This window comes from Triturus cristatus, chromosome 2_2, assembly GCF_964204655.1.
Source record: "Triturus cristatus chromosome 2_2, aTriCri1.1, whole genome shotgun sequence".
Classification (NCBI taxonomy): Eukaryota; Metazoa; Chordata; class Amphibia; order Caudata; family Salamandridae; genus Triturus; species Triturus cristatus.
Genome location: NC_140582.1, coordinates 1,126,527,583 through 1,126,543,091, shown reverse-complemented (window position 1 = coordinate 1,126,543,091; position 15,509 = coordinate 1,126,527,583). Strand labels below are relative to the sequence as shown.

General features: G+C 42.4%; 1 protein-coding gene across 3 annotated transcripts in view; it reads left to right on the top strand.

Moving 5' to 3' along the window:
• Positions 1–15,509, top strand: part of CTNNA2 (catenin alpha 2) — a 3,048,772-nt gene that overhangs the window by 760,545 nt on the left and 2,272,718 nt on the right. For all 3 annotated transcript variants that reach the window (XM_085642663.1, XM_085642662.1, XM_085642661.1), the window contains exon 4: positions 1,476–1,642. In XM_085642663.1, the coding sequence (XP_085498789.1) occupies positions 1,476–1,642 (167 nt within the window). The remainder of the gene's footprint in view (positions 1–1,475; positions 1,643–15,509) is intronic.

Sequence of the window (15,509 nt, the reverse complement as noted above, 5' to 3'; positions counted from 1 at the left end):
CTTGTAATATGACTGTTGTCTGGTGTGGTGGCAGACTTATTAGTGTGTACCCGGTGACACGCTTCCATCAATGTGCTGCTCAGAATGAGTGTTGGAGCCATTGGACAAAGCATCACTGTCAATCGCTATATTATTTTCGGCCATGGCGTGCCTTCTGCTTTAGTGAGGCCATTTCAAGCAAGCCCTATGTATGATAAACCAATGGATCAAAATACAGCTTTTGAAAGATTTCATGGTAAGAGTATGCATTAAAAGTTGAAGGTTTGTGTAGTTGCTTATGAATGGTACAAATCTGAAAATATTTTGGTGCAATTCAATATTGGTACTAAATCATATACCCACAACAGATTGAAAATATTTCTTCAATTCAGTCAGCTAAATATATATATAAGTTTGATAGTGACTCACCTTAATGGATAAAAGTGAGCCTGCTTGGGAATCTCTGCACTGAATCCCACATGCAACCCAGCCCAGGATGATACATAGGCAGAGGATCTCAAAGGTTTGTTGGCACCAAGGCCAGCAGGCGGGCAGAACCTTGGAAATAGTAAAGGTCTATTCTCCTTTACAAGAACTCTCGCCCTTCTTTGTCTTCCTTCTTTTCTACTTCAGAAAACGAGTCCTTTCTTTTGAGGTAGATTTTTTCTTTGCTCTAGAAACATACAGAGAATACCTCCAGTGTAAACATTGAGGGAACATATAGTGTGTCATTTGGGCTATCACAAACTATGTAGTGAAAGGGTGTGTAATCTAGTTTAGGGAAATTGTACGGTTGGTGTCTTGATGTTTGTCAATATGTAGTAAATTGGGAAGGTTTTCAAATATGGAAATTCCAGTCTACGCAGATGTTCCTTCCAAAGCATTTGCATCAAGGAGATCATTCTAGAATTCCTGAATTGGGAAACACAGAATAGCTCCTTTGATAAAGTCCATGTTAGACTCAAATTGGCCACTAGAAATGGAGAACCCAGGTTCATGATCTACTTCCATGGACACCCGAGTACTAAGTCTATTGAAGGTGCCCTACCAGTATGGATTCCCCAATGCCAGGAGGCCTGGTCTGGGAAGAACAGAGAATGCGGAGTCCTGTGCTGGGCACGCCATGCAGGTAGATACCTGCTGCACTCAGCCGTGTGCCTACCAGTGGAAAGGAGAGATACAGTACTTAGTTTGAAGATAAATCTGTACTGTCCAAATACAACGGTGGAAATGCCAACCCAGTTTCAGAAAATACCCTCGTCAGTCATGGCCTTCGAGGTTGCTTGCTGGAATACATTTCCTCCCAATAAATCACCAATAATCACTCTGATCATGTTGACATGCAAATCTGCCAGGTCTAACCCATACCACCGATGTGTTTTGAATAGGAGGCACCATTGGTTTCCTATTTATTTGTTATGTTTTGTTAATAACTAGTTGTTGTTCATTTAGTGGCATTTTAATTATTAATCCTTTACTTTTTTATTGCACTTTAGGTGAAACCATGCGAATTGCCTCCTCGGAGTTTGCAGACGACCCCTGTTCATCGGTGAAGAGGGGCACAATGGTGCGCGCTGCTCGTGCACTGCTGTCTGCTGTAACACGCCTTCTTATCTTGGCTGACATGGCCGATGTCATGAGGCTTTTGTCCCATCTGAAAATCGTATGTATATTCCATATCATGTTTATGTATTTTTTTGTACGTAAAAGGTGATAGTTAACCATTTTAAAGCAAAGCAATCCAAATGTCTATATTTACAAAGAGCAATGAAGCATATACAAGATAAACTTTATTAAATATAGCAAAGAACTGTGGAAGTTTCTATAAAGCAAACAAAGGCAAAGCCAGTAGGGCTGGTTTCTGTTTGGAGTCCCAACTAGAACCTTTCAAAATTACAAAACAGAAATTATTGTTTTCTGTAAACACTGCATTAACAAACAGCCAAATTGCTAGAGATGAGAGGGAAATACTTCTCTGGTTGGAGCCAAGGCCACTCTGTGTATTTGTGTTAAAGAACTGGTAGCAATAGGTATTGCGCTGCCAAGAAATACTGAAATAAAAAGTTGATCGAATGAACATTTATGTTGCAAGAAATACTGCTCCACTTCTATGATGCAATAAGTGTCCCCAGAGCACAGGACCTGGCAGTTAGAGCAATGTATTTAAGTATAGAAAGGGAAGGCCTATTAATATTTTATCGAATGCCCATGATGCCTGTCCTACCATTGTTGTATATGTAGAGGATTTAGGAGATAGCTTTCAAGACTCAGACTGAAATGTAAAATTTGCTAGGATTTGTCTAAAAACATCAACTGCCTAGAATGAGGATGACATATGCCCATGGGAAAATGGGTACTGATGTGGGGGTTGTGTAGGTGGGGAGTCTCTTGCTAAGTGTGCACAATTTAGGATGGTCTGATTCCACAGGGGACGCATAAGCACTATTAGACATGGGAGAAGTTTAAGGGCCTGATTTCGATCTTGGCAGACAGGTTATTCCTTCACAGCGGTGACGGAAATCCAGTCCGCCAAAATATAAAGGCCATTCAATCCTATGGGATTTATATTTTGGCGGACGGGATATCCGTCACTGTTGTGAAAGAGGAACCCGTCCCTCAAGATCTAAATCAGTTTGGTTTGGTGCTGCATAGATGAAATGCAGAACTGTGCAAATTCAGGGACATTTGAAATTAAGCAGATTGTGGAAAAAACTGCATCATAGTCTTGTGGCAGTCTTAATTGAATCTTGGAATCTGTCATCTTTCTATTTGATTGTTTGAATCCTGTTAGACTTGTCAGTTAGGGTTGTCTTCACTCAAACATCTTGCCTTCAATCTCATTTGTTGCTTAATTGTTTGTACTGGATTTAGGACTCGGTGCATTTAAACACTGCTAACCAGTGCTAAAGTGCTTGTGCTCTCTCCAGAAAACATAGTAAAATGGTCTTACACCTGATGGGTATGTTTAATGTACTTATAGGTCCCTAGTAAAGTGGCCCCCATATACCCAGGACATATCAATTCAACGATGTTAGTGGGCCACCCACTTAAGTGACCCCTCAACACATGTCCCAGGTCTACCATTGCAGACAGAATGCAGTTTTAAACTGCCAATTCAACTTGCTAATGTAACCCACTTGCCAAGCCCTAAGCTCCCCTTTTATTACAAATAAGTCACCCCTAGGGTAAGTATTACTTAGCCCATAGGGCACGGTGCATTACATTTAAAAGATTGGACATGTCCTTGTAGGGGAATAATCCTAAATTCTTATTTCACTACTATGAGGTCTACCTCTCCCATAGGATAACATTGGGTTGCCTTATTATATTTAATAACTGCTAACTGTGTGTTGCGAACTGGTAGACATTACATTTTTGGTGTCTCAGAAATTGTAATTAGAAATCCTATTTAATGGTACAGTCAGAGTTTAGGTTACAATTTTGACATTTTTAGAATGTTAGTATACTCCTATCCTAACTAATTGGTTTGTGCAGCCTGTTCCGGGGTCATATGACTGAGAATATCTGACAGGTGGACTTTGTTTATTCCTCCCTAACAGCCACACAATAGCGGGATTAGGTGTGCCTGGATGGGCCATCAATGGCAGGGTTGAGGTCAGAGCTGGGTACAGCAAGTGTGTTCGACTAAGGGTTGGCTTATCATATGGTAATAAAATATTATTTTATGTTAAAAAAAAGCCTAGAAATTCAATTCAATGAAATAAACAAAGGTTCAAGTAGTGTTATAGTGAAGTGAAATGTTCAGTAACAAGAAACATCTAAAAACCACATAAATACACCAGTTATAGTTATCTCAAGTTATTATATCTTATGCGCTAACATAACTATACCTTGTGCACCTCCCATGCCCAGTTTTCTCATGAAAAATGTCATTGCAAATGTTGCAGTGATATTATTAGGATGTCATGGAAAATGTCATGAGTGATGTAAAATGTGTGGTAATTAGCAGTGCATGGTGGGGGTGCGGGTATAGTTATCCCTGCCCCTTCCCCTTCAATAAAATGTAGGCTCCAGGATATGAAGTCCTCGGGCCTCTTTCTCCTTAAACATAACCAGTGCCTCCCCTTTGAACCCAAGATCACCTGGGGGTGGGGCTGAAAGGCCAGTGTTTTTTTTTTTAAATGACACTAATTTGCAGATCCTCTGTGAATTTGTGGCACAATTTAAAAAAGCATAATGTATTTGGCCCACTACTAGACCTAAGAGGTCCCTACCCAGCCCTTATGCCTTTTTGGGCATTTTTTGTTACAACCTAGGACTGAGTTTCGAGTCTTAGGCAGTGAAATTCAGCAGTTATAGGTCCCTGAGCTAACTATAACTTCTGCCCCTGCAATGCCCTGCTTATAACCTCACATATTACATCACTCATGACATGGTCAGTGATATCACTGATGACATCAATGACATCACTGATGAAATAATCCACAGAACCACTCACCCTCCTATTCACACCCCTAAGCAACCTCACATATACCCTCTCCGACACAACCACTCACAAGCCAATTCACAGACTCAAACAAGAGCTGACTCACACGCTCACTAATAGAGCAACCCACACATCCACTCACTAATACAGCCACTCACATAAACACTTACTCCCCCAAACAGCCACTCATGCAACCATTCACTCACCAACACAGCCATTAATACATCCAGCCATACAGATACTAACATACCCACTCATACACCTATCCAGCCACTCAGACATTTAGTCAGTCACCCATATAGCTACTCACATGCCTACTCACTCACCCACACAGTCACTCATACAGCCAATGACTTGCCCATACCATTAATCACACACCAGCTCACTTACTCATATAGAATAGATACTAACACATGTACTCATTCACTTATACAGTCACTGACACAAGCACACACTCACCCATACAACTACTCTCATATATACTCACTCACCCACAGTCAATCACACACCCACACACTCATCCATACACCAGGTATGCACTCACTCACTCACCCATGCAGCCATTCACACACCCCATCACTCACCTATTCAGCCTCCCACTTAACCACTTATTCACCCATACATTACTGACACACCCACTCACTCACCCACACTGTCAGTCACTCAGTCATATAGACATTCACACAGCCAATCACTCACTCATACAAACACTCACACACCCATAGAGTCACTCGGACACCTACTCACACATGGATAATACTGTCGCGCAACCACTCACATAATATGTGTTACAAATTGTATTACTCTTTAGTAGAACATAAAGTATACTTTTTTTAAAGTTTTATAGTATCTTAGTATCTATCTTTAACACTCAGAATCTTTTAGAAAACACTCACACTCACTGAATGATGTGATCAGTGATGTTATTTGAGATGTCATCAGTGGTGTCATTAACCATGCCATTAGTAATGTAATATGTGAGGTCATAAGCAGTGCATTACGGGGGTGTAAGTTACAGTTAGCTTAGGTAACTATAACTGCTGAATTTTACTGGTTTTGTGTGAGTGAAATGTAAGCTTAAATATCACGTCCCTGTAACCTTTGTTTTTTTCAGTGATTATATACATTTTTTAAATTCTATTTTCTAACAATAACGTCCCTGTGACCTTTCTATTTTTCAGTGGATTTTTAAGGTTTTTTAAATTCTATTTCCTAGCTATAACATCCCCGTAACGTTTGTTTTTTTCAGTGAATTTCTAAGGATTTTTAAATTCAATTTCATACCTGTAACCTTTGAAATTGAGTATGTGAGTGAGTGCAAGAGTGCCTAAGTGGGTATATGACTGGGTGCGTGTTTGTCTGACTGGGTCTGGGACTACCTGCCTAGGTGTCTCACTAACTATGTTAGTGTGTGTATCAATGTCTACTTGAGTTTCTGACTGTGTAGATGTCTAAGTGGGTGCATGAGTGTCTGAGTGAGTCAATGACTGGGTGTATGAGTTATTGATTGGCTTTGACACTAAAGAAAGACCTATAACATGCTAAGCGAAGCTTGCAGTGAGAGCACAGACAGGGTCTGCACTAGTAGCCATCACCCATGCTTGAAGGACTATTTCTGTACATGGTCGAGAAGGTTGTGTCAGTACTTGCCTACATATCTCAGGGAGTGTAGGAGTACACCTCTATAAGTGCCATGAGATGTTTAATGTGCTGGTATGTAACTGCCTTGTATAACACCTCTATGGCAGCCTAAATGTGTTTGTAAGTGGCTACAGAAATACATCAGTGCCTGCGTTAGGCAATACAGTCGGCTTTACTGCAACTACCTTTGAGTCTGCTGCATGGTCTGGTGAGTGACTGAATCTCTACTTGCTTCTGCAGTTGTCTCAATAGCTGAAACAGAGGCTTTATGTTTTTTCTGAAAATGTATGTCAGTTGCTTTAGAGATGGCATACTCTATTCTGTACTTGGCATAGGGGCATGCAAGTGCACAAGTAACTAGGGTGTGGTAAATTTAATTACCTAGACTTAATTTATGCGGTAAAATTCAATAAGAATAACTCAGTAAAAATAAGAGGCAGAATCCGTGGTATTTGAGGTTATAAAAAGGGAATTTATTCCTTACAAAGGAATTATGGTTCGAACCAGGCAATCGGGTTCCGTCACCACTAAGGTTCGGGAAGGGATAGGCAATACATTATTGACAGGTTATCATATTTATAGTAAATGCATTACAGTAAAGACATATGCAGAAGGCGTTACAGCTGAGAAGAGAGATAAGAATACACATACGTAATGAAAAAGGCGTTACAATAGGCGTGCATAAAGGCATGTACTAGAAACGTCATTATGATGATGACACAAGTGGGTGGATCCATAAGAGAATCCTGCAATGTCAGCAGAAATACATGGCAGAGATGCGCGCGCAGCCGCATGACGTGTGATTGACGTGTAACTAGAGGGTGAAGGGGACTTGACATTTAGCCCTACATGAGGAGACAGAAGTCTGGGATGTCAGAACAACCTAATCCCAAATCGTATCTAATATCTTGTGTTTTAAGGAACTATATTATCTGGAAGGGAAGGTCTCTCAGGCAGAGGCTATTCTATACTGACTACTAGTGCGTGTATAAGCGTCTATGTGTCTACATGCGATGCGAGGGGCATGGGCCTACCATGGCAACAGAAGTCATGAATTACTTGCTCGGAGACAGTAAGACCGGGCCCTTTGCTCTGTAGCTGGAAGGATGTTTACCTAAACTACTAGACAGGAATGCATTTCTCGAGGAGCGGAGCAGATAACTTGAAGGCTGAATACAGTCTTGGCAGGCAACAGGCCGGGCCAGGCACCGTTAGCCGCGCAGGAAGTAAGACAAAGGTCATGGATACAGATGCAGGTCCAGGCTGGAGCATTCAGAGGCAGAAGCAGGAAAAGCTCGATGGCAGAATTCAGGGCCTACCTTGCCAGAGCTGGAAAACGTGAAAAGTATACCATATAAAGACGGTGGCAAGGCATACTTAGGAACGGAATATCTGACCCATTCATGGCAGATCTGAAAGAGGACATGTTAACGTTGGACGCATATGTATTTGCGTCTTCATAGCTTGAAGTGGAGGGAACATACATGTACTTGTAGCATGTACATGGAGCCGTTGGGGTCTAAGATAGGGGACACAATTGACCATAAAAATTCATATTTCCTCATTCCCTCCTTGTCCCCTACGGACCCTTCATGAGATATCGATCCTCAGGAAACCATCAATCTGTTCATGTAACATCATTTGCTCTTCTTTCTTCTTCCGGGATTTTGAATGAGAACTTGAACGTGGAATACATGATGTGGCACACAGGCCGCAAATCGCTGGTCCACATTGTAGACACAGGCAACAACTGAATACTATGAGAAGGCCAATACCTAGGAAGGATAGGACTTTCCATCCCCAGGCTGACAACACGCTCCAGAACCAACCGGACCATGTCCAGGTACCTGGATTCTGATGTATCTGGCTTGCAATCTTGTGAAGACGAGTTATGGCTTTATATACGGATGGCGCGTTTTCTGGAATGAAAACACAACAACTTGATCCGATGACTCTACAGGCTCCGCCCCTATCGGCTAGGATGACGTCAAGGACAAGACGATTTTGAAGAACAACAATCCGCATCGCAGACTGTTTCTCTGTTAAGTTTCCTAGGGCAGAGGTAGTTTCATTCACTACTGCTTCAAGGGTTCTGGTTAATCTACGTATCAGTTTACTATTTGAGACAACACCTATGTAAGGAAAGAGACCTTTATTGAAGTCTGTATATTGTTCCCATGCTGTTTCAGTGTAGTCAACAATCGGGATATCTCTCTGGGGTCTATTGTGTACTAGATGGGTATTTCTATGATAATCAGGAGGGGCTAGGAAAACAGGTGGCAGAAGGAATGCAATGTAACAGGTACCATCCCAATCTAGAGGTAAACGGATATATGCGGTATGACCACATATGAAGTACGAATGACGGGAAGCTCTAAATGTAGACTTGCCTTTATCACTGAATTCGATCACAGTAGTACATTTACTATGACCCAGGTGTACTGAACCATTCTTTCTTACACATAATTCACCTTTGACTGGTAATACGGACATAGCAGGCAAGACTAGTGCAGTTTCAGATTCAACATTCAGAATCATGAGGTTGAGTGTAAAATTACCTAATCCATATACTTCATTTTCTAGGTCAGTTCCTGTCCTTTTAGGAAGTCCCTCCTTGTTAGGGTAACAGGCTTTAAGCAAAACTAAATTCTCGTTTCCCCATACCCAGCTGCTCTGGTAAACTACAGAATTTGAATCTAAAGAATTAATCAAACTAAACCATGCGTCACACACAGGAGCCATTGTGTGTGAATGGATACGGAAAGAGAGGCAGAACTCCTTTGTATTTCTGATAGGGAGGGAGTCGGCCACATATCCAACAATTTGTAGCATTGCTGGCCTGATGGGAGTGATGTAACATACTAATGAATGTGTTGTTGCGCAGCGCAAATCTGTAGGACAACTCATGTGAAGGTAATTCGCTAAAAGAATGTTCGGCAGTATCATTGTAAGCAGAATGAGCACGCTTGAAAATAGGATAGTACATGTGCAACAGTATACTTGCAGCAATAATCAAAAGACTTAGGAAAAACATAATCAACAATGTCACTATACAGTGACTATGAAGTGATTTACAATATGCACGTTTCTTGAGCTGTTTCTGTCTATCTCTCTCTCGATTTCGGTCTAGAGGATACATGTCAGAGACTAATTCAACCGATTCACCTAGGAGAGGACTTAAACAATCGAATTGTCTGACTTGTTAGACCTTAGTTTCAGTTTATAGTTTTGTGATTCGGTTTTCTCAACCAGGGGGAGTTTTAAATCAGTCTGTGGAAGGGGGCAGGGCTGAGAGTTCAAATCAGACGGTAGTCCATGAAATTTCTTGATATGGCTTGAGTGTAGCCAACCCTTGCGACCCTCAATCTTCACTGCTGTCCTCGTGGTCAGAAGTACCAGTTTCGGCGTTTGCCAGCGAGGCTCCAGCGGGCTCCTCCTGTCGAAATTTCTTATGAAGACAAAGTCTCCAGGAACCACTTCATGGGGTTTCACCTCGGTGTTGTCGGGAAAGGCTGCAGCTACCTGTGAACGGCAAGATTGTAGTGCAGACATCAAGGAAGCAAGGTAATCTGTCAGCATATTACAATCAACATCAGTGATTTTACGAGGTATAGGCGTCCCCCACATATTTGGTGGCCTACCGAAGACCACCTCGTACGGGGATAGCCCTGTGCGAGAATGTGCTACCATTCTCATGTAAAAGAGAGCAACTGGTAAGGCTACTATCCAGTCGACACCTTTCTCTCTACAGATTTTAGAAAGTTGAATTTTCAGAGTCTGGTTATGACGTTCCACGAGACCTGCTGCCTCGGGATGCCGGACACAGTGGAATTTCCATTGATAGCCTAACAAGAATGAAATGTGTTTCATTAGCTCGGATGAGAACGGTTGGCCATTATCTGAGTACACGATACGGGGCAAACCATACCGTGGGAAGAATTCACGAACTAACTGTTTGGCAGTAGTCGGGGCAGTGTAATCTGAGACGGGATATGCCTCCGTCCAACGGGAAAGAGCACATACAACTACGAGGACATATTTGAATCCTCGACAACGTTCCATCTGGATATAATCCATCTGGAGGACTTCAAAAGGGTGATCGGGAGGTTGAAATCCACCCTGCTCTACAGGTACGCCTTTACCTGGGTTGAACTGACAACAAATCATACAAGTTCGGACTTTCTGTTTGGCTGCATCTCGTAAGTGTTTATTAAACCAAATGTTTTGAATACTATCTAGCATAGCTTTTTCTCCTAGATGTGCTGGACTATGTATTGTGTTAATGATAACTTGAACCATTGAGTCGGGGAGAAACCATATAGATTTTCCCTTCGTCATCCATCCCTGATCTGTTTGGATCCCTCCTAATTCAGTCCATTTCTTTATTTCCTCTGGTGTAGCATGTGTCTGTATGTCAATTACATCAAGGGCGGGATCCCTAACTGTCATGCAGTGTGTCGGTGTCGGAACTATTGTCTTTGTCAAGTCAGTTGCATGAGTCCGATTCTGTACTGTTTGCTTAGCTGTTCGGTCCGCTAGGTTGTTACCCTGGGAAATAATATCGGTGACTTTTGTATGGGCCTTGCACTTCATGATAGATATCGAAGTAGGCAGATGTATTGCATCTAATAGAGCTTGAATGAGGGGACCGTGTTGAATGTTGGCACCGTGAGAAGTCAAATAACCTCTCTCTCGCCAAAGGACTCCGAAGTCGTGTACAACTCCGAATGCATAACGTGAATCTGTGTATATGTTGACTCTTTTATTTCTGGCTTGAATACAGGCTTGTGTCAGAGCGATGAGCTCTGCTGCTTGAGCTGATAATGTGTCAATACAATTTGTTTCAATGACTTCAGTGTCTGTTGTGACTGCATAAGCGGCCACTAACTCTCCTGTACTTGTTCTCATACATGAACCATCTACATAAAATGTCAGGTCTGGATCTGGTAATGGGACATCTGTCAAGTCTTGTCTGGGTTTTGTCGTAATAGTAATGACTTCAATGCAATCATGTGCCAGTGGGTCTGTTCCACTTAATGGCAAAAGTGTGGCAGGATTTAATGTACTGCAACGTCTGATTTCTATGTGTGGCTGGAACAATGTTAGTTCATAACCCGTCAGTCGTGCTATAGTCAAGTGCTGAGTCTGTGTCCGGTTCAAGAGAACCTCTTCTGCGTGTGGTACTTGTACTGTCAATTGATGTCCTAATACTATGGAATCGCTTTGTCTGATCGCTAAAGCTGTCGCTGCGATTGATTTCAGGCATGTAGGAAGAGCCTGAGCTACGGGATCTAATGTGCTAGAAAAGTAAGCACACGGCTTGTGTGAACCTGCTTGTTCCTGAGTGAGTACTGACAAGGCAGTACCTTCACGTTCTGTAACAAAAAGTGTAAAAGGCTTACTGTAACATGGTGTCGCTAAAACAGGTGCTTGGCATAAGGCTTTCTTTAAGTCTTCAAAAGCTTGTGTATGTTCTGGAGTCCAAGGGAGGACAGTCGATGTCGCTGCCTCCTGGGTTGTCAACTGAATGAGTGGTTTTGCTAGAAATGCATATTGGGGAATCCACTGCCTGCAGTACGAAGTGAGACCTGTGAAGGCCCGCACCTCCTTTTGTGTCTTGGGTGGTGGCATGTTTACAATTAACTGGATGCGGTCAGGTGTGAGCTGTCTTCCCCCCTTGGACAGCAAGTGCCCAAGGTACACAACTTGCTGAACACAGAATTGCAGCTTCGAAGGGGACACCTTGTGCCCCTTGTCGGCCAGAAAATGTAAAACCGTCAGTGATCCTTTTTCACATTCGGGTTCGCTTCGGGCGGTGATCAGCAGATCATCGACATACTGAAGCAGTGCAGTGTTAACAGGCATGTGGATACTATCAAGTTGTCTTTTCAGTGCTTGGCTGTAGATGCTAGGACTTTCTGTAAATCCTTGAGGTGCGCGTGCGAATTTGAAGCTTCGTCCATTTAAACAGAATCTGAACAAATATTGGCTTTCCGGATCGATTGGGACGCTAAAGAAGGCGTTCTTGAGGTCAATTACAGTAAAGAACGTTGCTTCAGAATCAATAGCTGTCAGTAATGAAGAGATATCTGGGACCACGGGATATTGTGGTACAATGCATTTATTCAATTCGCGCAGATCAATAACTAATCGATATACTGGGGGTGCTTTTGGATCAGTTCGTTTAAGAATCGGAATGATAGGAGAATTACATACATTGGAGTCGGTTTCCACAACCACTCCTTGTGCAATGAGCTCGTCAATGATTTGCAGTAAAGCCACTACAGCATCTGGAGGTAACTTGTATTGTCGCATTCGTGGTAATACCACTCCTGCTTTGAGTGTGACTCGATAGGGTGTAATGTGCATACAACCTACATCAGTGGGGCCTTGTGCCCATAAATGTGCAGGTAGATTCTGTAACCGGTGATCCATGTCTCTTGACACGTAGTGACCTTTAAAGTCACGCAAAAATAGTCGTACTCCGTCCGGAGAACAACATATTATAGCTCCTAGAGCTTTCAATGTTTTTATACCTAACAAGTTTTCCGGACATGATTTAGTAAGCAATAAATCTGTAGTCCGTGTCAATGGACCAACTGTAAGAGGAAGCGGTTGCGATACTTCGTTAATAGTAGGCTTTCCTGAAAAACCAAGGGAAACATTTTGTGAGCCTGAGAGGGGTGCCCCTGGAACCTCGTCGTGACTTATAGTTGTTCTGCTTGCCCCTGTATCAAGTAAAAACTTTCTGTCTTTCCCTAATACTTGACTCTGTACATAAGGACCCTCTTGATCTACGGGAACCTCAATAAGGGGTACGCCAACTTCCCTCTCTAGGCTATTTCATGTGTATCGCTGATAATCTGGATAGTCAGTTTGTGCATACTGGTACATCTGTTGTGTCGTGTTTTGTGTTGCGGCAATAGGCTGTGACTGTGGTACCGCTATGGTCTGTTGTGCAGCTTGCATAGGCTGTACATTCTGAGGTGCTTGTTGTTGGATCTGATCCTGTCTAGGCGGACGTGGTCTCTCCTTGGTTTTACCCGTAGAGATATTATGTTTCAGAACTGCACAATCGTTTATATAATGACCTGGCTGTTTACAATAGTTGCATGTCCCTTTAACGGGAACCGCTGAGTTACTGGACTGTGTCGCACCCTTTTTATGACTGTCAGCCGGAACAGACTGGGCGACGAGCATTTTCATTTTTGTGTCTTTCATATGTCTCTGTTCGTGGTCTTGTTCTTCTCTAATCCTATTCTGGTGATACTGTAACATTTGTAACATTTGTGAAGGAGTGTTAGCTTGCCAAGTGCTCTCAACTTTCAATACTCTGTTTTTAACCTGCGGCAGGGAATTCTCGACTAGTTTTGTTACAAAAAGATGTGGATATGACTCGCTACTTGCTTTCAGGCCGCTGTTAATACCAAAACATTTTTCAAATCGGGAATAAAAATCACTAGTGTCTTCGTCTGGTTTCTGTTTGCAAGCTGATATTGCTCCCCAGTCTTCCTTTTTCGTAGTTAATAAACGTGGCAATACTTGTACTAATAATCCTGGTAATGCTTTAGTTTTGTCTCCAAGCCCTACGCCTGCAGTTCGGGCATTTTCTTCGTTTTCTAATGCTGTCCAATCAATCTTTTGTTCTCCCACCTCCCATTCCTTTTCTTTGAGTTTCTCGTAAATACCGGCAGGCAATAATACTTTCAATATTTTCATAATGTCAGGATAGGTATAATCACCCATGAATAACATGTCCTTTAGTTCACGGTGAAAACCTGCTGGATCTTTGTCATGGCTGGGCACTAATTTTTTCATTTCCAATAGTTCTATTTTAGTTATAGGCGTGTACACAAACACGCGTCTAAAAGTATTATCATCATTCCTAACTGGGTGTACTTCACGTAAGGGATTCTGTCTGTCTATGTAATACGTTTTTCTTTCCATGGAGGGAGCTGGATCATGTTCTGGACACAAAAAGGTACTATATCTGTGTCGGTATTCTAGAATTTCTTTAATTAGATCGGTACCCATACCTCTCCATTTATTCGTGAGTAATTCTATCAGTATATCAGGTAGGGGACCAGGATCGGAGTGTTCGTTTTTATATAATATAAGGAGGTGTTGTATCATGTATGTACCAGCTAAACGCCGTTCGTCTGGTGTGAGATTCAGAAACGTGTGTGCTAGCGCATCATCACTGTATTTTTCAGAACTGTCAGCCCATTGTACTGCTGACCTGGCTAATTCTTGTTCATCCATAGAATCGAGCACATGGTACCCCCTTCGTTCTCGAAGTAATTTATCAGTAGCCTGGAATAAGTGTTCAGGGGTCCTTGGATTTGATATCGTTGCTTGAAAAATTCTGTTACATTCTGGGCGTATCGGACGTATTGGATTATTGAAGGATCTTCCTTTTCCTACATAAGCTATCGTTTCTCTAGCTGGTAATTCTAATTGTCCTGTGGTCATTTCTGACTGTTCCTCCTCCTCTTCCTCGGATTCAGTTTTATCTGCCCCTAATCTTCTTTCATGTATTTGTTCTACTTCTTTTCTGATCTTTCGGTGCATAACTTCTATACTCTTCTGTTTATCATGTTTTCCGTCTGCTATATTCTGACCCCATCTGGTAAGTACTTGCATTTCCTCCGGATCTACCTCAGGCCTATCTCTGTTTCTGATCAAGCAGTTTATGAAGAAGCGTAACAATAATTTTTGCATGTCCACTTTCTGGTATTCCATGGCCTCGCCAATACTTTCAGGACCTTGCCCTGTTTGGATAAAGTGATATATTTTGTCTAGATGACCAATCATTCCTGGTAGGGTCATTAGATAGGTCGAAACTCGTCGTAAACGTACTGATGATAGCAACATTCTGTCGTGTTTACCTGGCACTGGATCATATCTACAATCTGTAAGAGGCTCATTAAATATATTGTCATTAGCTCTTTGGGGTGTACGTTGGTGTGCTAAATCCCTATACGTCAACCTAGGTGCTGGCGTGGAAAAACCTCCTGTCGCACCTCCTGTCGCACCTCCTGAGGTGCCAATTCCAAAAGGATTTGTTGGATGTAGGGTAGAGAGTGTAGATGCAGGAAGGACTGTAGAAACTGGTGGAACGTTTAGAACGTGAGGAGGAGTTTGTTGCTGCGGAGGTGGGGGCAGATGATCTTGGGGTTGAGCGTTGTCAACAGGTGGTGTGCGTGGCTGCGCACCATTAGCATATTCGGGGGCGGCATCATCTAAATAGGAAGAAAGGAAAATGTACTTTGCGGTCTTGGGATGTACTTTAATCGGGAGTAATGGAGGTGGCAGATCTTTTGGTACCTCCAGGGTGGCTTTAGGCAAACCCTCGGCCAGAAGAGGATACATACCATTCATAAGAGTGTTTCGTTGTCTGTCTACTTGTTCTGTTTTTACTCGGATACCTTCGTCAATTAAT